The sequence below is a fragment of the Saccostrea cucullata genome, unplaced genomic scaffold, assembly GCF_032062105.1.
Source record: "Saccostrea cucullata isolate Sc308-1 unplaced genomic scaffold, CSIRO_AGI_Scuc_v1 ctg7527, whole genome shotgun sequence".
In the NCBI taxonomy this organism is placed as follows: domain Eukaryota; kingdom Metazoa; phylum Mollusca; class Bivalvia; order Ostreida; family Ostreidae; genus Saccostrea; species Saccostrea cuccullata.
The window spans coordinates 1-21,514 of NW_026930998.1; the positions used below are offsets into that span (position 1 = coordinate 1).

A 21,514-nucleotide genomic window follows, 5' to 3' on the forward strand; every position below is an offset into this window, starting at 1 on the left:
AACTAAATCAACTTGCTCCTGGCAAAAATAATAACACAGGAATTTCATCAGCTATAAAAGTAGTGTCAAGAAGTTATACTAGGATATTAGAATTATACACTATTCCTTGTATTACAGGATATATATTTGCATTATTAAAACACTATTAACAGCATATTCCATTTTTTGTCTTAATAACAAACATGTATATTTTTACAAAAACTTATTAACTTAATAGAATAGAATGTTTGTTTTCTTTGGCTAAAATCACATTGATTTTTGAGGATGTATCAGCAAATACTTGATAAACATGTATATTACTAACTGAAATATAAAAATATTCCATCTTACTGTATGCATAAATTTCTTCAGTTTAAACAAAGAGATCCAAGGGCCTTAATGGTCACCTGAGTACAACAATTAAGAGGATCCATAAACTGATAAATGAAGCTTTAATTGTTGCCCAAAAGCAAGAAAAATGTAGAATCCACAAATAACTGGTCTAGTATCTATCTGTCCCTTATTTATTTATCATTACAAGTATTACCATGAAACTATATTCCCATTAAATATCTTTTATTTAACCCCCATTATTACCTCTCACATTGGCCTATCTTGGCCCTTGAAGAACATTAAAAAGATAAGTTATTTTTGTCTCTCTACCCATAATTAAAACTGTGAAAGTACTTAATGTGTTATAAAATAAATGTTCTTGCATAATTCTCTAATTCTATTCTATTTACCTTTCAAATACATTGTTTACAGTGATGGCAAAGAGGAATAACTTCGCTTAGTAAAATACAACTAGAACTGTCCAATCGGGACAAAATACCCCCCGCTGGGTTTTTCAGAAGTAAGATTTTGTATAATAAAGATATGTATCAAACACGAATTATAAAATTTTTCTTCCAGTGACCTTGAACTTCCCCAAATGACCTTGGGTCAAGGTCATGACACACCCTTGGGTCATGGGCAATCTTTGAGTGAAATAAGAACCTACCAAGTTTATCCATAAGAAAGATATGGACCGGACACGAATTATTAAATTTTTCTTCCAGTGACCTTGAACTTCCCCAAATGACCTTGGGTCAAGGTCATGACACACCCTTGGGTCATGGGTAATCTTTGTATGAAATGAAAACCTACCAAGTTTATCCTTAAGAAAGATATGGACCGGACACGAATTATTAAATTTTTCTACCAGTGACCTTGAACTTCCCCAAATGACCTTGGGTCAAGGTCATGACACACCCTTGGGTCATGGGCAATCTTTATGTGAAATGAAAACCTACCAAGTTTATCCATAAGAAAGATATAGACCGGACACGAATTATGAAATTTTTCTTCCAGTGACCTTGAACTTCCCCAAATGACCTTGGGTCAAGGTCATGACACACCCTTGGGTCATGGGCAATCTTTGTGTGAAATGAGAACCTACCAAGCTTATCCATAAAAGATATGTGTCAAACATGAATTTTGAAATTTTTCTCCCAGTGACCTTGAACTTCCCCAAATGACCTTGGGTCAAGGTCATGACACACCCTTGGGTCATGGGCAATCTTTGTGTGAAATGAGAACCTACCAAGTTTATCCATAAGAAAGATATGGACCGGACACGAATTATGAAATTTTTCTTCCAGTGACCTTGAACTTCCCCAAATGACCTTGGGTCAAGGTCATGACACACCCTTAGGTTATGAGCAATCTTAATGTGGAGTAGTAGATTCTAATGTCCCTCTGTAAGAAAGATATGGACCGGACACGATTGCACAGACAGACGGACAGACGGACAAGGTGATTCCTATATACCCCCCCAAACTTCGTTTGCGGGGGATATAAATAATTAGAGCCCTGTCCAGAGCCAGAACACTTGACTTAATGGTCCATATGTTCAAAATTATGGAAAAATACCCTTGCTGATTAAAATTTCAATCTGTTTGCCTACAATTTACCCAGGAGCAGTGAAGATTTTCAAAGAATAATGCATTTTCACTACAGATTTATCCATCCCTACCCTAACACCAGAACCCATGACCTAGGGTCATGAAATTTACAAATTTGGAAGAGATATCATCATAACTATGCAATTCATTGAACATTTTCAGTGACTTCACACATTTTACTATATCATATTTACATTTCATCACAACCACTGACTTTGCAGCCAGGAAATTCAGAATTTTGGTAGAGGACTTAATGCTTATTACAATAATGTCAACAATTTGACTGCTTGACGTCCAGAAGTAAAGAAGAAGATTTTTAAAGATTGCATTAATTGTAGTGGTTTTGGTCCCACCCCTCATTTCTCGAAGGGGGGGGGGCACGAAATTCATAATTTTTGTTCCCTTTCACTCATGGATGTTCTACGCCAAAATTGGTTGAAATTGGTTCAGGGGTTGCAGAGAAGAAGCTGAAAATGTTCAAATGTTAATGCATGATGACGGATAAAAATGGATAGCAATGGGTCAACTGAGTGACTCAGGTGAGCAAATAAAAAAAAACACACACCTTTTTCATTTGTATGAAAAGAGTTTATTCTTTTTTTTAACTCCCAGAGTATGACTAATTATTACCCTTTATTGTTACAAAGATTCTTGTGAAGATTTTTGATTTACTGGATCAACTTTCATCCTTTTTCCTTTGGCCCTACTCCATTCCTAGTGACCCAAATTTGAAAAAAAAACTTTCACATGAGTTTTATCTCTTTGAATCATAGAATTTTAAAAAGTATCACAGAGGTTGTTGCCCTTTACTGTAGGAAGTAAAACCTAAGAATGCTTTACGGCATGGTTTAGTTAAAATTAGCCTAGAGAGTTCAAAATTTGGAAAGTCCACAGACAAAACATAATATTTTTCAATGAGTAAAGCTTACTTTAGCATTTAGATCGTGTACTAAATATTGTACTTGTAATTACATGTAGCTAACATTGTACTCACAGAATTTTCCTGGAATGTGCCCTTTTTATGTGTCAGTATGTGTTGCTTGAGTTCGAATCCTGATACAAATTTCTTGTCACAGAGAACACAGGAGAACTGTCGATCATTGAGATGGCGCCGGAGGTGTTTGGCCAGGCTGCTGTTGAGCTCCTTCCCGCAAATGTAACACTGGTATGGCTTCTTACCTGGCAGAGGAAACAAATTAGTGGAAAAAATTATGAACAATTCATAAATTGATGCATTTTCTTATAAACTAACAGAAAAATTATTAAAACAGAATATTATTCAAATTTTTGCTATTCAAGTTTAATTTCTTGCAGAGCCATCAAAAATCTTAAGATTATATGACTGAATATAATCTTAAGATTTTGTGTGCTGACAGGGTCTGTTTCATTTCAATTGTTTATATGACTTAATCGATTACAATAATTAATGCAGTTAATGAACACATTTTCTGACCTACATGGCAATTACATCCATTCTAAGAAGGATTAATGAACTAAACAAATAACTGTAGTTGCTGGACTTTGTCAGACATATTAACCTGTATGTCTGGTCATGTGACGTCTCAGGTGACCCTGCTCTCTGAATTTGTCTCCGCAAACTTCACAGGTAAATGGCTTGTCCCCAGAGTGAACACGCTTATGATTGCGCAATAAATCAGCTCTGTTGAAGATTTTCCCACACTCTTCACACATGTAGCTCTGAGGTTTTCTCTTTCCTTGACAAAAATTGTTATCCTTTTAACATTTTTATTGAAAGTAATTTCATTCAATATTTACAAAAGTTACCCTCAATATATATATATGTATAAGGAATGCATTCTTTTAACATTAGTTTTGAAATCATTTAAGGAATGTTTTAAGTTTGTGTGAGTTATTGGTGTGTGATTCACACAGACTTGTCACGTAGGCATATTTCATGAAGCGCGCTAGCACTTCATGAAAAGTATGCCTACGCGCAAGTCCGTGTGATTCACACACCAATAATTCACACAAAGCTTAAAACATTCCTTATATTTACATTTTACATGTTTGAAAGCACCAAAAATATACTCAATATTTGAATTCCTCGCTGCCCTATATCGTTATACTTTTACTACATTCACTGTAGCCTTATTGTGACGTCACGTTAACGCACGCGTCTCCATGTATATTTCTACGCGTGAGTATACACGAAATTGACTTTCAAATCAATTTCACAGTTGGCTTTGTAGAAAAACACAGCGAATGTAATTATAAATGAATATTCAACAAAGACATTATAAAATGTGAAATGAGTATTGCTCTAGATGTGGCATACTTGGTGGTTTGGGAAATTTGATTTCTGTTGTGTCATCTCCTTGTTTCCTTTTAGTCGCAGTATTTTGCTGATCTTTGCTCTCTTTCTTTTCTTCTTCCTCGACTTCATTTGGGTTCTCCATAGGGATATGTCCTGCAATTTTAATTTCTCAACAATGAACTTATCTTGTTCACTAAGAAAAATCGGCAATACATGTATATACACAGTAAAATTAAATGAAAGCAAAGTCCTTGTGTTCTTAAAATTCACTTCACTACTGTCCACAACTTATTAACTATGTATAACAAATTCAAATTATCAACTTTATTCTTTCAAGTATGATTGCCAAAAGTACTTCACTATATAACTATGGTACTACTCTTTTGCAAGGCAAAATGGTAAATTGTGGTAAAATAAATTATGAGGTAATAACTATTGTTTTATATGTCAATTAACAAAAACTTCACCAAAGGTTATTGAATTGCCTAGCTGCAGAACTGTACCTCTCCGAAAAATATAGTGACAGACCAGAGAGCTACAGTGCCACCCATTGAAAAAACTGTACATTTATAGCGCAAAAAAAGTTGCCCTTGGTTATGGATTAATTCTTCCAAATTCTTACTCAACTGCAAAAAATATAGATTTCAAAAAATCCCATACTCCTCTAACCAGTACATGTACTTGCATAGTTGATATCTACACAAAGCGCATTGTGCTGAATTATCTTGCAAACCAAAATGGCAGTATAAATAGACGGCATTTTCTGTGATCTCGATTTCAGGGCCATGAAGGCTATTTACAACAATTACATGTATAAGTAATGTTCTGTTGTGGAAACAGTGAAAGAATATAATATTATATGTAAGGAACACACGGTTAGTAATATTTTGAGATGACAGTTTTGAAAGCACAAATAAATCGATAAACAGCGCACTTTTTTGTGCGCAATAAATGTACAGTGTTTTCAATTTGTGGCACTGTAGCTCTCCGGTCTGTCAATATACTTTTTGGAGAGCTATGGTTCTGCAGCTATAATTTGACCTGCAAAAGAGTAGTATCTCAGTTACCATGAAATGGTTAATACAAAGTTATCTTAAAGCTCAAAAGTTAAAAAAAAAATACTATGACCAGTAATTCAGAGTTGAAATATTCTATAGTTTGTTCATAAAAAATATTTAATGATTTTTAACCTCTACGGGACACAAAATTAGTATGTTATTTACACGAAGGTAAATTTTCTGTATAACAGAGTTCATGATATCATTGAAATTTTAAAAAGATTTCATTACAATATGTCCTATTTCCACTAAGGAAGAGTTCAAGTTCTCAGTGCGCTCTTTTGTAAAAAAGTCGTAAAATGCATTGTTCAAATCTCACGGGATTTCTGGGACAAACGTAACATAAGCATGTAAACAATTAATACGTTGGATGTCGGTGAACAAATCCTAAAAATCAAATAAATCATTTTATTGTTGTGGACTTTATATGCATCAAGAGTAGAAACGACAACAATATCAATTTTTATCCATCTAAATACAATGCACATGCCTTGCAAATATCGTATTTTTACTAATGGATGATGAAATTAGGGTTCTCGCTCTCTTACATACATGTATGTCTATTAGTTTATCTACTCTTTGATCAGAATGACAAATACATTTAACTTTCCAAATTGGATTGAGATTTGCATGTTTTGTATTATCCGCAACGTCATGCTGTCCCAGTCAGACAACTAAACGTGCCTCTAATTCTGAAGAGTCCCATAATGGATATACAACATATCATAAATTATCAAAATATTATAAATTTTGGAATTTATTAGAGATTCCAAAAATCTTCTTTGCAAATCACTATTAGCTGCAGATCTGTAGCTCTCTGCTTGAGAAAATTCAGACAGATAAAGCAGAGAGCTACATATCCAAGCATTGTAAAAACCTTTTTTATACTTTATTTACCTTTGACATGTTTGAACGGCACCAAACAGTCCTTTAAATAGTTTTGTAATGTCGGTTTAAAAAAGTTCCTTTTCGACGTCCCTAACCAAAAGCAGCCATTTGTTAGATTTGACAGGTAAGTAAATTATCAGGAATTGCAGTTAAATGTATGAATAATTTTTAAATACCATTCTAAATTTGGGGAGAGTATAGAATATAAGAAAAAATACCCAAAGTGAGCGACAAAAAAATTGTCAAAGTAAATCGAAGGTTTTTACAATGCTTGGATCTGTAGCTCTCTGCTTTATCTGTCCGAATTTTCTCAAGCAGAGAGCTACAGTTCTGCAGCTATCTACCCCTGTGAGTATTTAAATGTACTTCTCATCCTGTCAATGTGCATGTTCAAATTTTCTAGGATAGAAACATTCCCCATCTAACATTATTTTAGAGATGGCTTAAAATAATGCCATTATGTCATGATTACTAGTTGGGTAAAATTTAACATACTCTTGACAGTCTTGTATTTTTCTGCAACATACTTTTATGTTTATCATATGTCAATATATTAATATAAATAATATTTTTTCTCGATGTTTCCCAGCTTTTACCAACATTCTATAGTTTAAAGAAACTATTAATTTAGAAGTATCCAAGTTCCCGGCAAATCCGGATACCTGACCTGCCATAACCCCCCCCCCCCCCCCCCCTTCAGCTTCCCTCCTCGGCTACTTCCACCTGTTAATGAATATAAAGTAACTGAACCCTTTCTAAATGCACTATTCTGATAAACGTACTGCTGTACTCATTCTGTTACACTGCCTGTCTTAAAAGATGACATCAAAATTTAGAATGCCCCAAGGGCCTACTTAGCATGCATCATGTCTAATTTTACACAATTCAACCCCTCTCACACGATTGATTTAATAAATGTGGAACAGCACTTCGCTCAGATTGACATGAAAATATTGTTCCATACCTTAAATTACCGCAGATCTTGCACACTTGTTAAACATAAATAAAATTATGTGTGGGGTCCTGGCGAGACAAACAGCGGAAATCAATGTTGACACAGTATTAGATGAATAAAAACGAAAACAAATCCGGATTGAAAGGAGGGCATTTGGAACTTCTCTACTCTTTTTTTTAAATAACACTTTCACGCATCGTCCACAACTCAAAATTATGACAAAATTCAATGAAATATTGCATAATGTGTCATTTAATATGTAAATATTTTTAATTCATTGTTATAGTTTAAAAATAAAACAAAATTCTTTAATACGAAAGGTCATACGCCTGTCTTAGTTATGGAGTAGAAACGTAGTAAATAGTCAAATAAAGGACAAATGAATGATTTATATACCGTACCTTACTTAAAATAAAACTTTCTTTGAATTTATACCTCAAATTGAAACCGTCTTTTAACCTCAGTAGAATAAGGCGTCTAGATAGATGGGTCAATATCTAGGACATTATGCAAATGAGGTCAAAAAATGGAGGATTCTGATTGGTTGAGGGGATAAGGGGGTCAAGGGAGTGCATCCCCTGGGGAATAGGGGGTTCAACGCAGTACAGTCCTTGGGGGAATAGGTGGATCAGTACATAGCTCCCTAAATACGGGGTGTTTACACTGTGTTTACATTATACTATACGCTGCTACTACAATTTTGGCAGCGACTCAAGAATGTCATTATGACGTCACGCATTCATTCACAGTCTAGACAGCCTAGCCTAACCGGTTCAAACTGGTTTTACTGAAAGACAATAACAAACCCTGGATTTTTTTTTACTGAAAAAAGACAAGAACACACACAATACAAGAACAAGAACACAGATTTTATTCAGAATGAAAAAATACATCCAGTTACATTTTCTTTTTCTTCTGTCCCTTATCACTCATCAGGGGTAGTTTCCTCTTGGTTTCCTGAGGCTTTTTTTCTCCACTTTTTTTCTTCTTCTGGGCCTTTTCCATCATCAGGGGTAGTTTCCTCTTGGTTTCCTGAGGGTTTTTTTCTTCAGTTTTTTCTAAGTCTTTTACTAATACGTAGCATGGATCCATCTGTTTAATTTTCTTACTCTCTCCTGATCCCCCTGGTCCTTCTTTTTTCTGGTAAGTGCTTCCCTCCCTCTCATTTTTTGTCTTTCCTGTTAATGACTTTGTGATTGGGGATAATTGGGCACTAATGTAACAAAATCCACTGCTGTTGTAACATTTCAGTTTATCCAGCTTGTTATCAAGATCTTCAGTTTATTCACCTTGTTATCAAGACCATTCATCTTGGTGTTCACATCATTCAGTTTGTTATCCAGACCAGACAGCATGTTAACAATCCCATCCAGAGTTGTATTTAAGATGCCCATATCTTCTTTATCCATATATTCAGGAAAATTATACATGCCCAAATTCAAATCCAAATCCACTGCATCCTGTGACTCTTGCATGGGAGCAGATCTTGCACACTTGTTAAACATAAATAAAATTATGTGTGGGGTCCTGGCGAGACAAACAGCGGAAATCAATGTTGACACAGTATTAGATGAATAACAAGAGGCCCAGGGGCCACATCGCTCACCTGAGCAATGGCTAAGAAAAAGCACACATCAGATCAGAACTGTAAGTTTATCAAGGGGGGGAGGGGGCTTGAATTTTAACCCCCCGGGGGGTCATGATTAGAACAAACTTCAATCTACACTACCTGAGGATGATTCCCTATAAATATTACTAAGCATGGCTTTAAAGTACTTGAAAAGAAGATTTTAAAAGTTTTCCCTAGATATTCCTATTTAAAACTTTTATCGGCCATTTGGCCCCACCCTACCGCCGGGGGTCATGATTTCAACAAACTTGAATCTACACTACCTAGGGATGATTCCACAGAAGTTTCATCTTTTCTGTCTCAATGGTTCTTGAGAAGATTTTTCCTATATATTCCTATGTAAAACATTGATCGGCCATTTTGGCCCCACCCTACCCCCGGGGGTCATGATTTGAACAAAATTGTGTCTACACTAACCTGAGGATGATTCCACATGAGTTTCATCTTTCCTGGCCCAGTGGTTCTTGAGAAGAAGATTTTTCCTATATATTGCTCTGTAAAACTTTGATCGGCCATTTTGGCCCCGCCCTAACCCCAGGGGTCATGATATGAACAAATTTGAATCTACACTACCTGAGGATGATTCCATATGAGTTTCATCTTTCCTGGCCCAGTGGTTCTTGAGAAGAAGATTTTTAAAGATTTTTCCTATATATTCCTATGTAAAACTTTGATCGGCCATTTTGGCCCCACCCTACCCCCAGGGGTCAAGATTTGAACAAACTTGAATCTACACTACCTGAGGATGATTCCACATGAGTTTCAACTTTCCTGGCCCAGTGGTTCTTGAGAAGAAGATTTATAAAGATTTTTCCTATATATTCCTACGTAAAACTTTGATCGGCCATTTTGGCCCCACCCTACCCCCAGGGGTCATGATTTGAACAAACTTGAATCTACACTACCTGAGGATGATTCCACATGAGTTTCATCTTTCCGGGACCAGTGGTTCTTGAGAAGAAGATTTTTTAAAAATGCCATTAAATTTTCTCTAATTCATAATTATCTCCCCTTGAAAAAGGGCATGGCCCTTCATTTGAACAAACTTGAATCCCCTTTACCCAAGGATACTTTGTAGCAAGTTTGGTTGAAATTGGCCCAGTGGTTCTTGAGAAGAAGATGAAAATGTGAAAAGTTTACGACAACGACGACGCCGACGACGCCAACGACGACAACGACAACGACGACAGACAACGGACAAATTTTGATCAGAAAAGCTCACTTGAGCCTTTGGCTCAGGTGAGCTAAAAACGAAAACAAATCCGGATTGAAAGGAGGGCATTTGGAACTTCTCTACTCTTTTTTTTAAATAACACTTTCACGCATCGTCCACAACTCAAAATTATGACAAAATTCGATGAAATATTGCATAATGTGTCATTTAATATGTAAATATTTTTAATTCATTGTTATAGTTTAAAAATAAAACAAAATTCTTTAATACGAAAGGTCATACGCCTGTCTTAGTTATGGAGTAGAAACGTAGTAAATAGTCAAATAAAGGACAAATGAATGATTTATATACCGTACCTTACTTAAAATAAAACTTTCTTTGAATTTATACCTCAAATTGAAACCGTCTTTTAACCTCAGTAGTATAAGGCGTCTAGATAGATGGGTCAATATCTAGGACATTATGCAAATGAGGTCAAAAAATGGAGGATTCTGATTGGTTGAGGGGATAAGGGGGTCAAGGGAGTGCATCCCCTGGGGAATAGGGGGTTCAACTCAGTACAGTCCTTGGGGGAATAGGTGGATCAGTACATAGCTCCCCTAAATACGGGGTGTTTACACTGTGTTTACATCATACTATGCGCTGCTACTACAATATTTTGGCAGCGACTCAAGAATGTCATTATGACGTCACGCATTCATTCACAGTCTAGACAGCCTAGCCTAACCGGTTCAAACTGGTTTTACTGAAAGACAATAACAAACCTGGATTTTTTTTTTGTACTGAAAAAAGACAAGAACACACACAATACAAGAACAAGAACACAGATTTTATTCAGAATGAAAAAATACATCTAATTACATTTTCTTTTTCTTCTGTCCCTTATCACTCATCAGGGGTAGTTTCCTCTTGGTTTCCTGAGGCTTTTTTTCTCCACTTTTTTTCTTCTTCTGGGCCTTTTCCATCATCAGGGGTAGATTCCTCTTGGTTTCCTGAGGGTTTTTTCTTCAGTTTTTTCTAAGTCTTTTACTAATACGTAGCATGGATCCATCTGTTTAATTTTCTTACTCTCTCCTGATCCCCCTGGTCCTTCTTTTTTCTGGTAAGTGCTTCCCTCCCTCTCATTTTTTGTCTTTCCTGTTAATGACTTTGTGATTGGGGATAATTGGGCACTAATGTAACAAAATCCACTGCTGTTGTAACATTTCAGTTTATCCAGCTTGTTATCAAGATCTTCAGTTTATTCACCTTGTTATCAAGACCATTCATCTTGGTGTTCACATCATTCAGTTTGTTATCCAGACCAGACAGCATGTTAACAATCCCATCCAGAGTTGTATTTAAGATGCCCATATCTTCTTTATCCATATATTCAGGAAAATTATACATGCCCAAATTCAAATCCAAATCCACTGCATCCTGTGACTCTTGCATGGGAGCAGATCTTGCACACTTGTTCAACATAAATAAAATTATGTGTGGGGTCCTGGCGAGACAAACAGCGGAAATCAATGTTGACACAGTATTAGATGAATAACAAGAGGCCCAGGGGCCACATCGCTCACCTGAGCAATGGCTAAGAAAAAGCACACATCAGATCAGAACTGTAATGAAGAATACTCGAATTGAATCAAGGTTTTACCAGTTTATTCATGTATACAGGTACATAACCACATGCTTCCACTCTGACGGTCCATGCACGCACTACTCATGCCGGATACACACTGACACCTGACCCACACTACGAACCATAACTCTAGCACACAAACTCTTACACACAAGTGACACAACATAAATTAGATACAATACAATACCCCCTTTTCTAAGAATAAACTTTTACACTTCTCAAAATAAATAAATTACTGAAAGAAATTATTATCCAAAATATTATTAGAAAACATTTACAATTTACAGTCTCAGATCTATATAGAAAACTTTCAGTCATTAACATTCACACAGAAATATTTCACAGTTCGAAGTCCTTAAGACGTTGCGGTAGTTTCCTTATACGGGTAGACCTTCTAACGCTCGGAGTTACTGGAGCCGCGGATGGAACATCATCACTATTAGCACTAGACTCAACACTCGGTTCACTAAGATCACTCGGATTCTCCGGAATATCGGACACACTTTCCGGTTCCTGATATTTTTTCACGAATTCACTATTTCGCTTCACTAACACTCCCTCTGGTGATTTAACAACACAGCTGTTTCCGGTTTTCTGTACGAGTGTATACGGTTCCACGTGATATGGTGTATCCATTTTGTCCTTGGTCGCCTTCTTCAAGAGGACTGAATCTCCTAGCTCCAAATCACACTCCTGTGCATCACGTTTTTCATCGATATAAATCTTGTTCCTGTATTTAGAATACGCATCCTTATCGCGCACTCCCTCATCATAGTCGTTTTCTTGTAGATTTTCCACTTGCGGTAGCTTTGTTCTCAGCTTCCGACGGAACATCAACTCGGCAGGTGGTACTCCTGACGTAGTATGAGGAGTCGTTCCGTATGCAAATAGATATTTGCGGATTTCGGTCTTCCAATTCTTAGACTCGGCTTGTGCAATCCGAATTCTTTTCATCAACGATCTGTTTTGTCGTTCTACCTCCCCATTTGCTGACGGATGTAACGGTGTAACTGCTCGATGCTTGATACAGTTATCTGTCAGGTAATCCTTGAATAACTTAGATCTGAACTGGGGTCCATTATCAGAAGTTATTTGTAATGGAAGTCCATGTCGACAAAACATTCCCTCCAGCAAATCAATGATTTTCTCACTTGTAATATCCTTGGTAACTTCAATCTCGTAGTATCTGCTGTAATAATCAACAACCACTAACACGTATTGTCCAGATGTTAATGGTCCAAGAATATCAATACCTAATTCTTGCCATGGCCCTGTTGGTAATGGAGTAGGACTAACTGGTTCCGGTTTCGGAAACGCACTGGTAATCTGACATCCGTGACACGATTTCACATACTTCTCCACTTCCTTGTCCATCCCAGGCCACCACACTTTAGTACGTAACTGCTGTTTCGTCCCAACGATTCCTAGATGACCCTGGTGAGCTAACTGTACACACTGCTTCCTCAGATTTCTTGGAATCACTATTCTGGATCCACGTAACACCACGAATCCAATACAACAAAGTTCATCTCGGAATGGGAAATAATCAACACATGATTTCTCCCACTTTCCCTCTTTGATGAATTTTCGGATTCTGACAAGTTCTTCATCTCTCCTTGAAGCTTCTTCTACTTCTTGAGTCGACAGTGCCTGAGGGGTTGCCTCCCTTGCAATAAATTTCACATATTGCTCAGTGTCTTTTGAATTACTGTTTTCTACAGGTGTCTTATCCACCAAACGAGATAACGCATCTGCGATATTCTGATGTCCAGGTGAATAACGTACTTTGAAGTTGTAAGCCATAAGTTTTAATAGCCATCGTTCAATCCTTGCATTAGGTCTGGATTTTCTTCCATAAATCACTTCTAATGGTTTGTGATCTGTGACTAGTTCAAAATCCACCCCGTAGAGATAGATATGGAACTTCTCACATGCCCATACGACTGCCAAAGCTTCTTTCTCGATTGTTGAATAATTGCGTTCGGCCGCTGACAACGTACGACTGGCATAACTGATGACCCGTGTTTCACCTTTGTTGACTTGAAGTAAGACAGCTCCTAGGCCTACATTGCTAGCATCTGTCACTAACTGAGTTTTTTCTGCATCTAATCTGTAATGTCCCAAAGTTTTCACATTTGACAAACAAATTTTGAAAGTGTCAAAGCTTTTCTTCTGTTCAGCTGTCCAGACAAACTTCACATTTTTCTTTGTCAATCTCCTGAGTGGTTCTGCCACAGTAGCAAGATTTGGTATGTAACGAGCACTAAAGTTTACAAGTCCGAGGAAACTTTTCACTTCAGATCCATTTGTTGGCTCTTTAGCATTGAGTAACGACTTGATCCTTTCACTAGTCGGTCCTATACCATTCTTTGACAAGACATGTCCCATGAACGTTATCTTGTTCATCCTAAATTCACACTTGTTTAGATTTAGTGTCAGACCTTTATCTTTGAGTCTCTGTAAGGCTTTGCGAAGTCGCTCATCATGTTCTGCTTTGTCACGACCATAGATTACGATATCGTCTGATATATTCTGCACTCCTTCACAGTCATGAAACACTTGCGAAATCACTTGCTGATATTTCTCTGGAGCTGATGAAATACCAAACATCAGTCTCTTATATCTGTAGAGACCTTTGTACGTAACGAATGTAGTGATCTCCCTTGACGACTCTTCCAGCTCAATTTGATGGTATCCACTTCTAAGGTCTAACTTACTAAACACTTGGCTACCATTCACCATGTAGAGTATGTCATCCACTGTCGGAATAGGATGCCGTTCACGAATAATGGCAGCATTGGCTTGCCTCATGTCGACGCACAATCTAATGTCACCATTGGGTTTTGGTACAATTATGACTGGACTGACCCACGGTGTAGGATCATTAACTCGTTCAATGATATCCTGAGACTCAAGTTCGTCCAACTGTTCTCCTACTTTATCTCGCAAACTGTATGGAATTCTGTACATGCTTTGAGCTACTGGCTTCACATTTTTGTCAATATGTAACTTCAACTTAAAGTCTTTGAGTTTTCCAATACCTCGAAAACACTCAGAATATTTTCAGAGTATTCATGAATAAAGTCAGTTGGCTGAACTGTGTTTACTCCGAGTTTCAGAACTCCTAAATTTATAGCCGTGTCTTTTCAAAGTAACGCTGGTCCTTTACCATTTAGTACAAAGAACTCCTCTTCTCTACTGTTACTATTTTCATGAATTGATGTTTGCGCTCTGAATTTACCCAATAATTTCAACGGTTCTGTAGATCCATAAGCAAAAAGTTTTTTTTCACACTTCTCTGAGTGACACTTGATACGGTTCTTCTTAAGATATTCCCAGAGTTCTTTATCAATAATGTTAGCTGATGCACCACTATCAATGACAAATTCTACAGGATTTCCTCCTAGACTGACTTTTACTTTGTCTGATGATGTATGTCCTGTTTTCAAACTAAACACGTATACTTCTGAGTCGGAATCCACTTCAGAATAGTCCACTGTGTGTATCTTCCCACCTTTACTTGGTTTGCCTTTTCCTGGTTTCTTTGTTAGACAGCATTTAATCAAATGTCCAACTTTTCCGCACTTCCGACATTCCTTATTCCGAGCAGGACACGATACGTCCTTTGCAAAATGCCCCTCTCGTCCACAACGAAAACACTTCTTGTCCTGAAATCTGTGTTTCTGTTTGTCAGGTTTTTCACGATGTCCCTGAATTCTGTTTACTGACGCCACAATTTCAGTGTCCATATGCCTAGCCTGTGTTTCAGTCATCTCAAATGTAGCTGCTATAGTCCTCAATTGCTCTAAAGTCAAGTCTTTTCCTTTCTCTAACAACTTGGCTCTAATCTTGTGAGACCTGCACTTTTCAATCACTTGATCCCGAATTTGCTCATCCTGATTTGTGAAGTCACAATACACAGCCTGTTGTCGTAATTTTGTAATAAACTGTTCTACTGTTTCACTCTCGGTTTGCAGAATTTTCCTAAAAACATATCGTTCATACGGAACGTTAACTTTATTCTCAAAATGTTTATCTAACGTTTTCACAGCTAACGTATACACATTGTCATTGTCACCTGCTTGTTCAACATTCAATGTATAAAAAATGTCTTGAACTTCGGGTCCAGCACAGTGCAAAAGTAATGCTTTTTTTTGTTCAGCGTCACTCACCCCTTTTCCAACAGCGAAAAGCTCAAAACTTCGGTGCCACCTTTTCCATGCTTGATTTAATTGTGACGGTTCAGCATTTGGATCAAATTTCCCAACTCCGTTGAGTTCTATTAGTGTAGCCATCTTGTAGTTTTCGTTATCCTCGTCGCCAGTGAAGAATACTCGAATTGAATCAAGGTTTTACCAGTTTATTCATGTATACAGGTACATAACCACATGCTTCCACTCTGACGGTCCATGCACGCACTACTCATGCCGGATACACACTGACACCTGACCCACACTACGAACCATAACTCTAGCACACAAACTCTTACACACAAGTGACACAACACAAATTAGATATATTACATGTAAGTTTATCAAGGGGGGGGGGAGGGGGCTTGAATTTTAACCCCCCGGGGGGGCCATGATTAGAACAAACTTCAATCTACACTACCTCAATCTACACTACCTGAGGATGATTCCCTATAAATATTACTAAGCATGGCTTTAAAGTACTTGAAAAGAAGATTTTAAAAGTTTTCCCTAGATATTCCTATTTAAAACTTTTATCGGCCATTTGGCCTCACCCTACCGCCGGGGGTCATGATTTCAACAAACTTGAATCTACACTACCTAGGGATGATTCCACAGAAGTTTCATCTTTTCTGTCTCAATGGTTCTTGAGAAGATTTTTCCTATATATTGCTATGTAAAACATTGATCGGCCATTTTGGCCCCACCCTACCCCCGGGGGTCATGATTTGAACAAAATTGTGTCTACACTAACCTGAGGATGATTCCACATGAGTTTCATCTTTCCTGGCCCAGTGGTTCTTGAGAAGAAGATTTTTCCTATATATTGCTCTGTAAAACTTTGATCGGCCATTTTGGCCCCGCCCTAACCCCAGGGGTCATGATATGAACAAACTTGAATCTACACTACCTGAGAATGATTCCATATGAGTTTCATCTTTCCTGGCCCAGTGGTTCTTGAGAAGAAGATTTTTAAAGATTTTTCCTATATGTTCTTATCTAAAACTTTGATCGGCCATTTTGGCCCCACCCTACCCCCAGGAGTCATGATTTGAACAAACTTGAATCTACACTACCTGAGGATGATTCCATATGAGTTTCATCTTTCCTGGCCCAGTGGTTCTTGAGAAGAAGATTTTTAAAGATTTTTCCTATATATTGCTATGTAAAACTTTGATCGGCCATTTTGGCCCCACCCTACCCACAGGGGTCATGATTTGAAGAAACTTGAATCTACACTACCTGAGGATGATTCCACATGAGTTTCATCTTTCCGGGACCAGTGGTTCTTGAGAAGAAGATTTATAAAGATTTTTCCTATATATTGCTATGTAAAACTTTGATCGGCCATTTTGGCCCCACCCTACCCACAGGGGTCATGATTTGAACAAACTTAAATCTACACTACCTGAGGATGATTCTGTATGAGTTTCATCTTTCCTGCCCCAGTGGTTCTTGAGAAGAAGATTTTTAAAGATTTTTCCTATATATTCCTATGTAAAACTTTGATCGGCCATTTTGGCCCCACCCTACCCCCAGGGGTCATGATTTGAACAAACTTGAATCTACACTACCTGAGGATGATTCCACATGAGTTTCATCTTTCCGGGACCAGTGGTTCTTGAGAAGAAGATTTTTTAAAAATGCCATTAAATTTTCTCTAATTCATAATTATCTCCCCTTGGAAAAAGACATGGCCCTTCATTTGAACAAACTTGAATCCCCTTTACCCAAGTATACTTTGTAGCAAGTTTGGTTGAAATTGGCCCAGTGGTTCTTGAGAAGAAGATGAAAATGTGAAAAGTTTACGACAACGACGACGCCGACGACGCCGACGACGCCAACGACGACAACGACAACGACGACAGACAACGGACAAATTTTGATCAGAAAAGCTCACTTGAGCCTTTGGCTCAGGTGAGCTAAAAACGAAAACAAATCCGGATTGAAAGGAGGGCATTTGGAACTTCTCTACTCTTTTTTTAAAATAACACTTTCACGCATCGTCCACAACTCAAAATTATGACAAAATTCGATGAAATATTGCATAATGTGTCATTTAATATGTAAATATTTTTAATTCATTGTTATAGTTTAAAAATAAAACAAAATTCTTTAATACGAAAGGTCATACGCCTGTCTTAGTTATGGAGTAGAAACGTAGTAAATAGTCAAATAAAGGACAAATGAATGATTTATATACCGTACCTTACTTAAAATAAAACTTTCTTTGAATTTATACCTCAAATTGAAACCGTCTTTTAACCTCAGTAGTATAAGGCGTCTAGATAGATGGGTCAATATCTAGGACATTATGCAAATGAGGTCAAAAAATGGAGGATTCTGATTGGTTGAGGGGATAAGGGGGTCAAGGGAGTGCATCCCCTGGGAATAGGGGGTTCAACTCAGTACAGTCCTTGGGGGAATAGGTGGATCAGTACATAGCTCCCTAAATACGGGGTGTTTACACTGTGTTTACATTATACTATACGCTGCTACTACAATATTTTGGCAGCGACTCAAGAATGTCATTATGACGTCACGCATTCATTCACAGTCTAGACAGCCTAGCCTAACCGGTTCAAACTGGTTTTACTGAAAGACAATAACAAACCTGGATTTTTTTTTTGTACTGAAAAAAGACAAGAACACACACAATACAAGAACAAGAACACAGATTTTATTCAGAATGAAAAAATACATCTAATTACATTTTCTTTTTCTTCTGTCCCTTATCACTCATCAGGGGTAGTTTCCTCTTGGTTTCCTGAGGCTTTTTTTCTCCACTTTTTTTCTTCTTCTGGGCCTTTTCCATCATCAGGGGTAGATTCCTCTTGGTTTCCTGAGGGTTTTTTCTTCAGTTTTTTCTAAGTCTTTTACTAATACGTAGCATGGATCCATCTGTTTAATTTTCTTACTCTCTCCTGATCCCCCTGGTCCTTCTTTTTTCTGGTAAGTGCTTCCCTCCCTCTCATTTTTTGTCTTTCCTGTTAATGACTTTGTGATTGGGGATAATTGGGCACTAATGTAACAAAATCCACTGCTGTTGTAACATTTCAGTTTATCCAGCTTGTTATCAAGATCACTCACTTTGGTGTTCAGTTTATTCACCTTGTTATCAAGATCATTCATCTTGGTGTTCACATCATTCAGTTTGTTATCCAGACCAGACAGCATGTTAACAATCCCATCCAGAGTTGTATTTAAGATGCCCATATCTTCTTTATCCATATATTCAGGAAAATTATACATGCCCAAATTCAAATCCAAATCCACTGCATCCTGTGACTCTTGCATGGGAGCAGATCTTGCACACTTGTTAAACATAATTAAATTATGTGTGGGGTCCTGGCGAGATAAACAGCGGAAATCAATGTTGACACAGTATTAGATGAATAAAAACGAAAACAAATCCGGATTGAAAGGAGGGCATTTGGAACTTCTCTACTCTTTTTTTTAAATAACACTTTCACGCATCGTCCACAACTCAAAATTATGACAAAATTCGATGAAATATTGCATAATGTGTCATTTAATATGTAAATATTTTTAATTCATTGTTATAGTTTAAAAATAAAACAAAATTCTTTTACAATAGAAAAAAAAAGACCTATTTCATATCAGAAACTGTGTCATGACCATGTTTTTGGGACTTAAATTAAAATACTAGGATGGGATTTTATGCAAAATATACATACATATCACAAATATTTTAAAAATCACTCTTAAATTCCTCTTAATATTTGGGTTTTTTTCCCCATGATAGTTTCTCAGAAAAGTATAAATTCAAGGTGTGAAATTAAAAAAACACTCAGTACTGTTGTTGTCTCAACCATGGGTAACACCTTTAGGAAGCAAAAGAGTAAAGGAATGAGTAAAATTCAGTTTGGAGAGAGACCCAGATAGCATGACTATGTTGGACCAACACTGGTAAAAGGTTGTATGGTTGGCATTGGGGGAACAACGTTGGGCCAACGTTGGACCAATGTTACCATGCCAACCTTCTCGACCATGACAAAAATCCTATGTTGGCCCAACGTTGATCCAACGTAAGAAATTTCCATTCACTTTACTTTCCAAGGAAGGAAGGATGCTGATAATGGCCCAACGTTGGCCCAATGTATATAATATAACTTTAAAGAAAGTGTCTTTTCAAATTGGTAGTGGGTATGTTGGCCCAACGTTGGCCCGATGTTTGTAGTACACCCGTAAAGAATGTGTCAAATCAAGTTGGTAGTGGTATGTTGGCCCAACGTTGGCCCAATGTTTGTAATACACCCTTACAGAAAGTGTCTTATCAAGTTGGTAGTAGTATGTTGGCCCAACGTTGGCCCAATAATTGTAATACACCCTTAAAGAAAGTGTCTTATCAAGTTGGTAGTAGTATGTTGACCCAACGTTGGTCCATTGTTTGTAATACACCCTTACAGAAAGTGTCTTATCAAGTTGGTAGTAGTATGTTGGCCCAACGTTGGCCCAATAATTGTAATACACCCTTAAAGAAAGTGTCTTATCAAGTTGGTAGAAGTATGTTGACCCAACGTTGGTCCAATGTTTGTAATACACCCTTACAGAAACTGTCATATCAAGTTGGTAGTAGTATGTTGGCCCAACGTTGGCCCGTTAGGCTATATAAGATAACAAGGTCGTTAGCAAGAGTGTTATTTTGTTTAGGTGTTTCAAAGATGGGATATTTATATTGGACCAACGTTGGTCCAATTATTAGAATATCCTCTTAATTATTTCAGAATGTGCATCGATCTAAATTAATATTTGGAACCAACGTTGTCCCAACGTAAAGTTCAGCAGCTAATTATAAAATTGACACCATCATATAGTTGGCAGTATATGTCCATGCTTTTCATTTGTATAACTGCTTTTGTTTAAATATGATATTTTCAACATTTTAACTTTGAACTTAAGTGATCACAGCACCAAAGAGTGTTTTATTCTATTTATTTGAATTGTGTGCATGCTTATTTATTTGTAATAAAACGCTTAAAATTATGATTTTTTTTTTCATGAGCGTTGTATTCTTGAAAATTTAGAGAAGACTGAATAATTGTTAGTTAAAAGTTCACAGGAACAGGATGTGAATCCCAGATAGCAGAACATCGTTGGTCCAATCTTCGTTATGTATGTTTTATCGCTGATGGATTACCTTTAATGGGCCAACAATGGTCCAAGATGTAGTTGGTTATGTATAATGGGGCCAATGTTGGGCTAACTGTTGGGTTATATCGTAAAACTATTATCATGAGAGAAAATATTTGTTGGGGGATTGGCATCGGCCCCAAGTTGGCCCAATATACCATAAATCTGGCTGAGCATCATGGGTAGACAACATCCGGGCTGCTTGTAATATCCGCGCCATTTTTAATCTGACACGAGCGTCATGAGACTGATGCCTTGAATACTTGCATCCACTTTGTAAGTATTTATAATATGTTTGCTTAGACACAGCTTAATTAACGTTTATGGTTTAAAAAATATCGTGTACAAATCTGTGTAGTTCAGTGCAGAGGCTAGGTGCTATTGAGTCAACACTGTCCCAGATAGCATGCTAACATTGGTCCAATGTTGGCAAATGACATTGGCCCAATGTAAGTTTGCTTATCGACCCAATGTTGGCCCGATATGTTGTGCCAACGTTTGCCCAATGTAGAATGTTATTTCTACAGATATTGGCCCAACGTTGCGACAACATATTGTCCAAATGAATGCGACACTGGGCCAATCTTGGCCCAACTTCAACAAGAACATTGGGCCGATGTTGGCAAATGACGTTGACCCAG

General features: G+C 37.3%; 2 protein-coding genes across 2 annotated transcripts; both read right to left on the bottom strand.

The window, feature by feature from the left end:
* Window positions 1-2,916: 2,916 nt before the first annotated feature.
* LOC134230984 (zinc finger protein 582-like) lies at window positions 2,917-7,188 on the bottom strand (the record flags this gene model as incomplete). The annotated part of the gene is made up of 4 exons (XM_062712851.1): window positions 7,108-7,188; window positions 4,219-4,350; window positions 3,461-3,637; window positions 2,917-3,101 (listed from the first exon to the last, which is right to left on the bottom strand). Coding segments are annotated over exons 2-4 (483 nt in total), but the record flags the coding sequence as incomplete, so codon positions are not given.
* An 11,340-nt stretch (window positions 7,189-18,528) lies between these two features.
* Window positions 18,529-19,024, bottom strand: LOC134230983 (uncharacterized). Its single transcript, XM_062712850.1, has 2 exons — window positions 18,831-19,024; window positions 18,529-18,788 (listed from the first exon to the last, which is right to left on the bottom strand). The coding sequence occupies exons 1-2, from the start codon at window positions 19,014-19,016 to the stop codon at window positions 18,537-18,539; spliced, it is 438 nt and encodes a 145-aa protein (XP_062568834.1). The 5' UTR covers window positions 19,017-19,024; the 3' UTR covers window positions 18,529-18,536.
* Window positions 19,025-21,514: the final 2,490 nt, after the last annotated feature.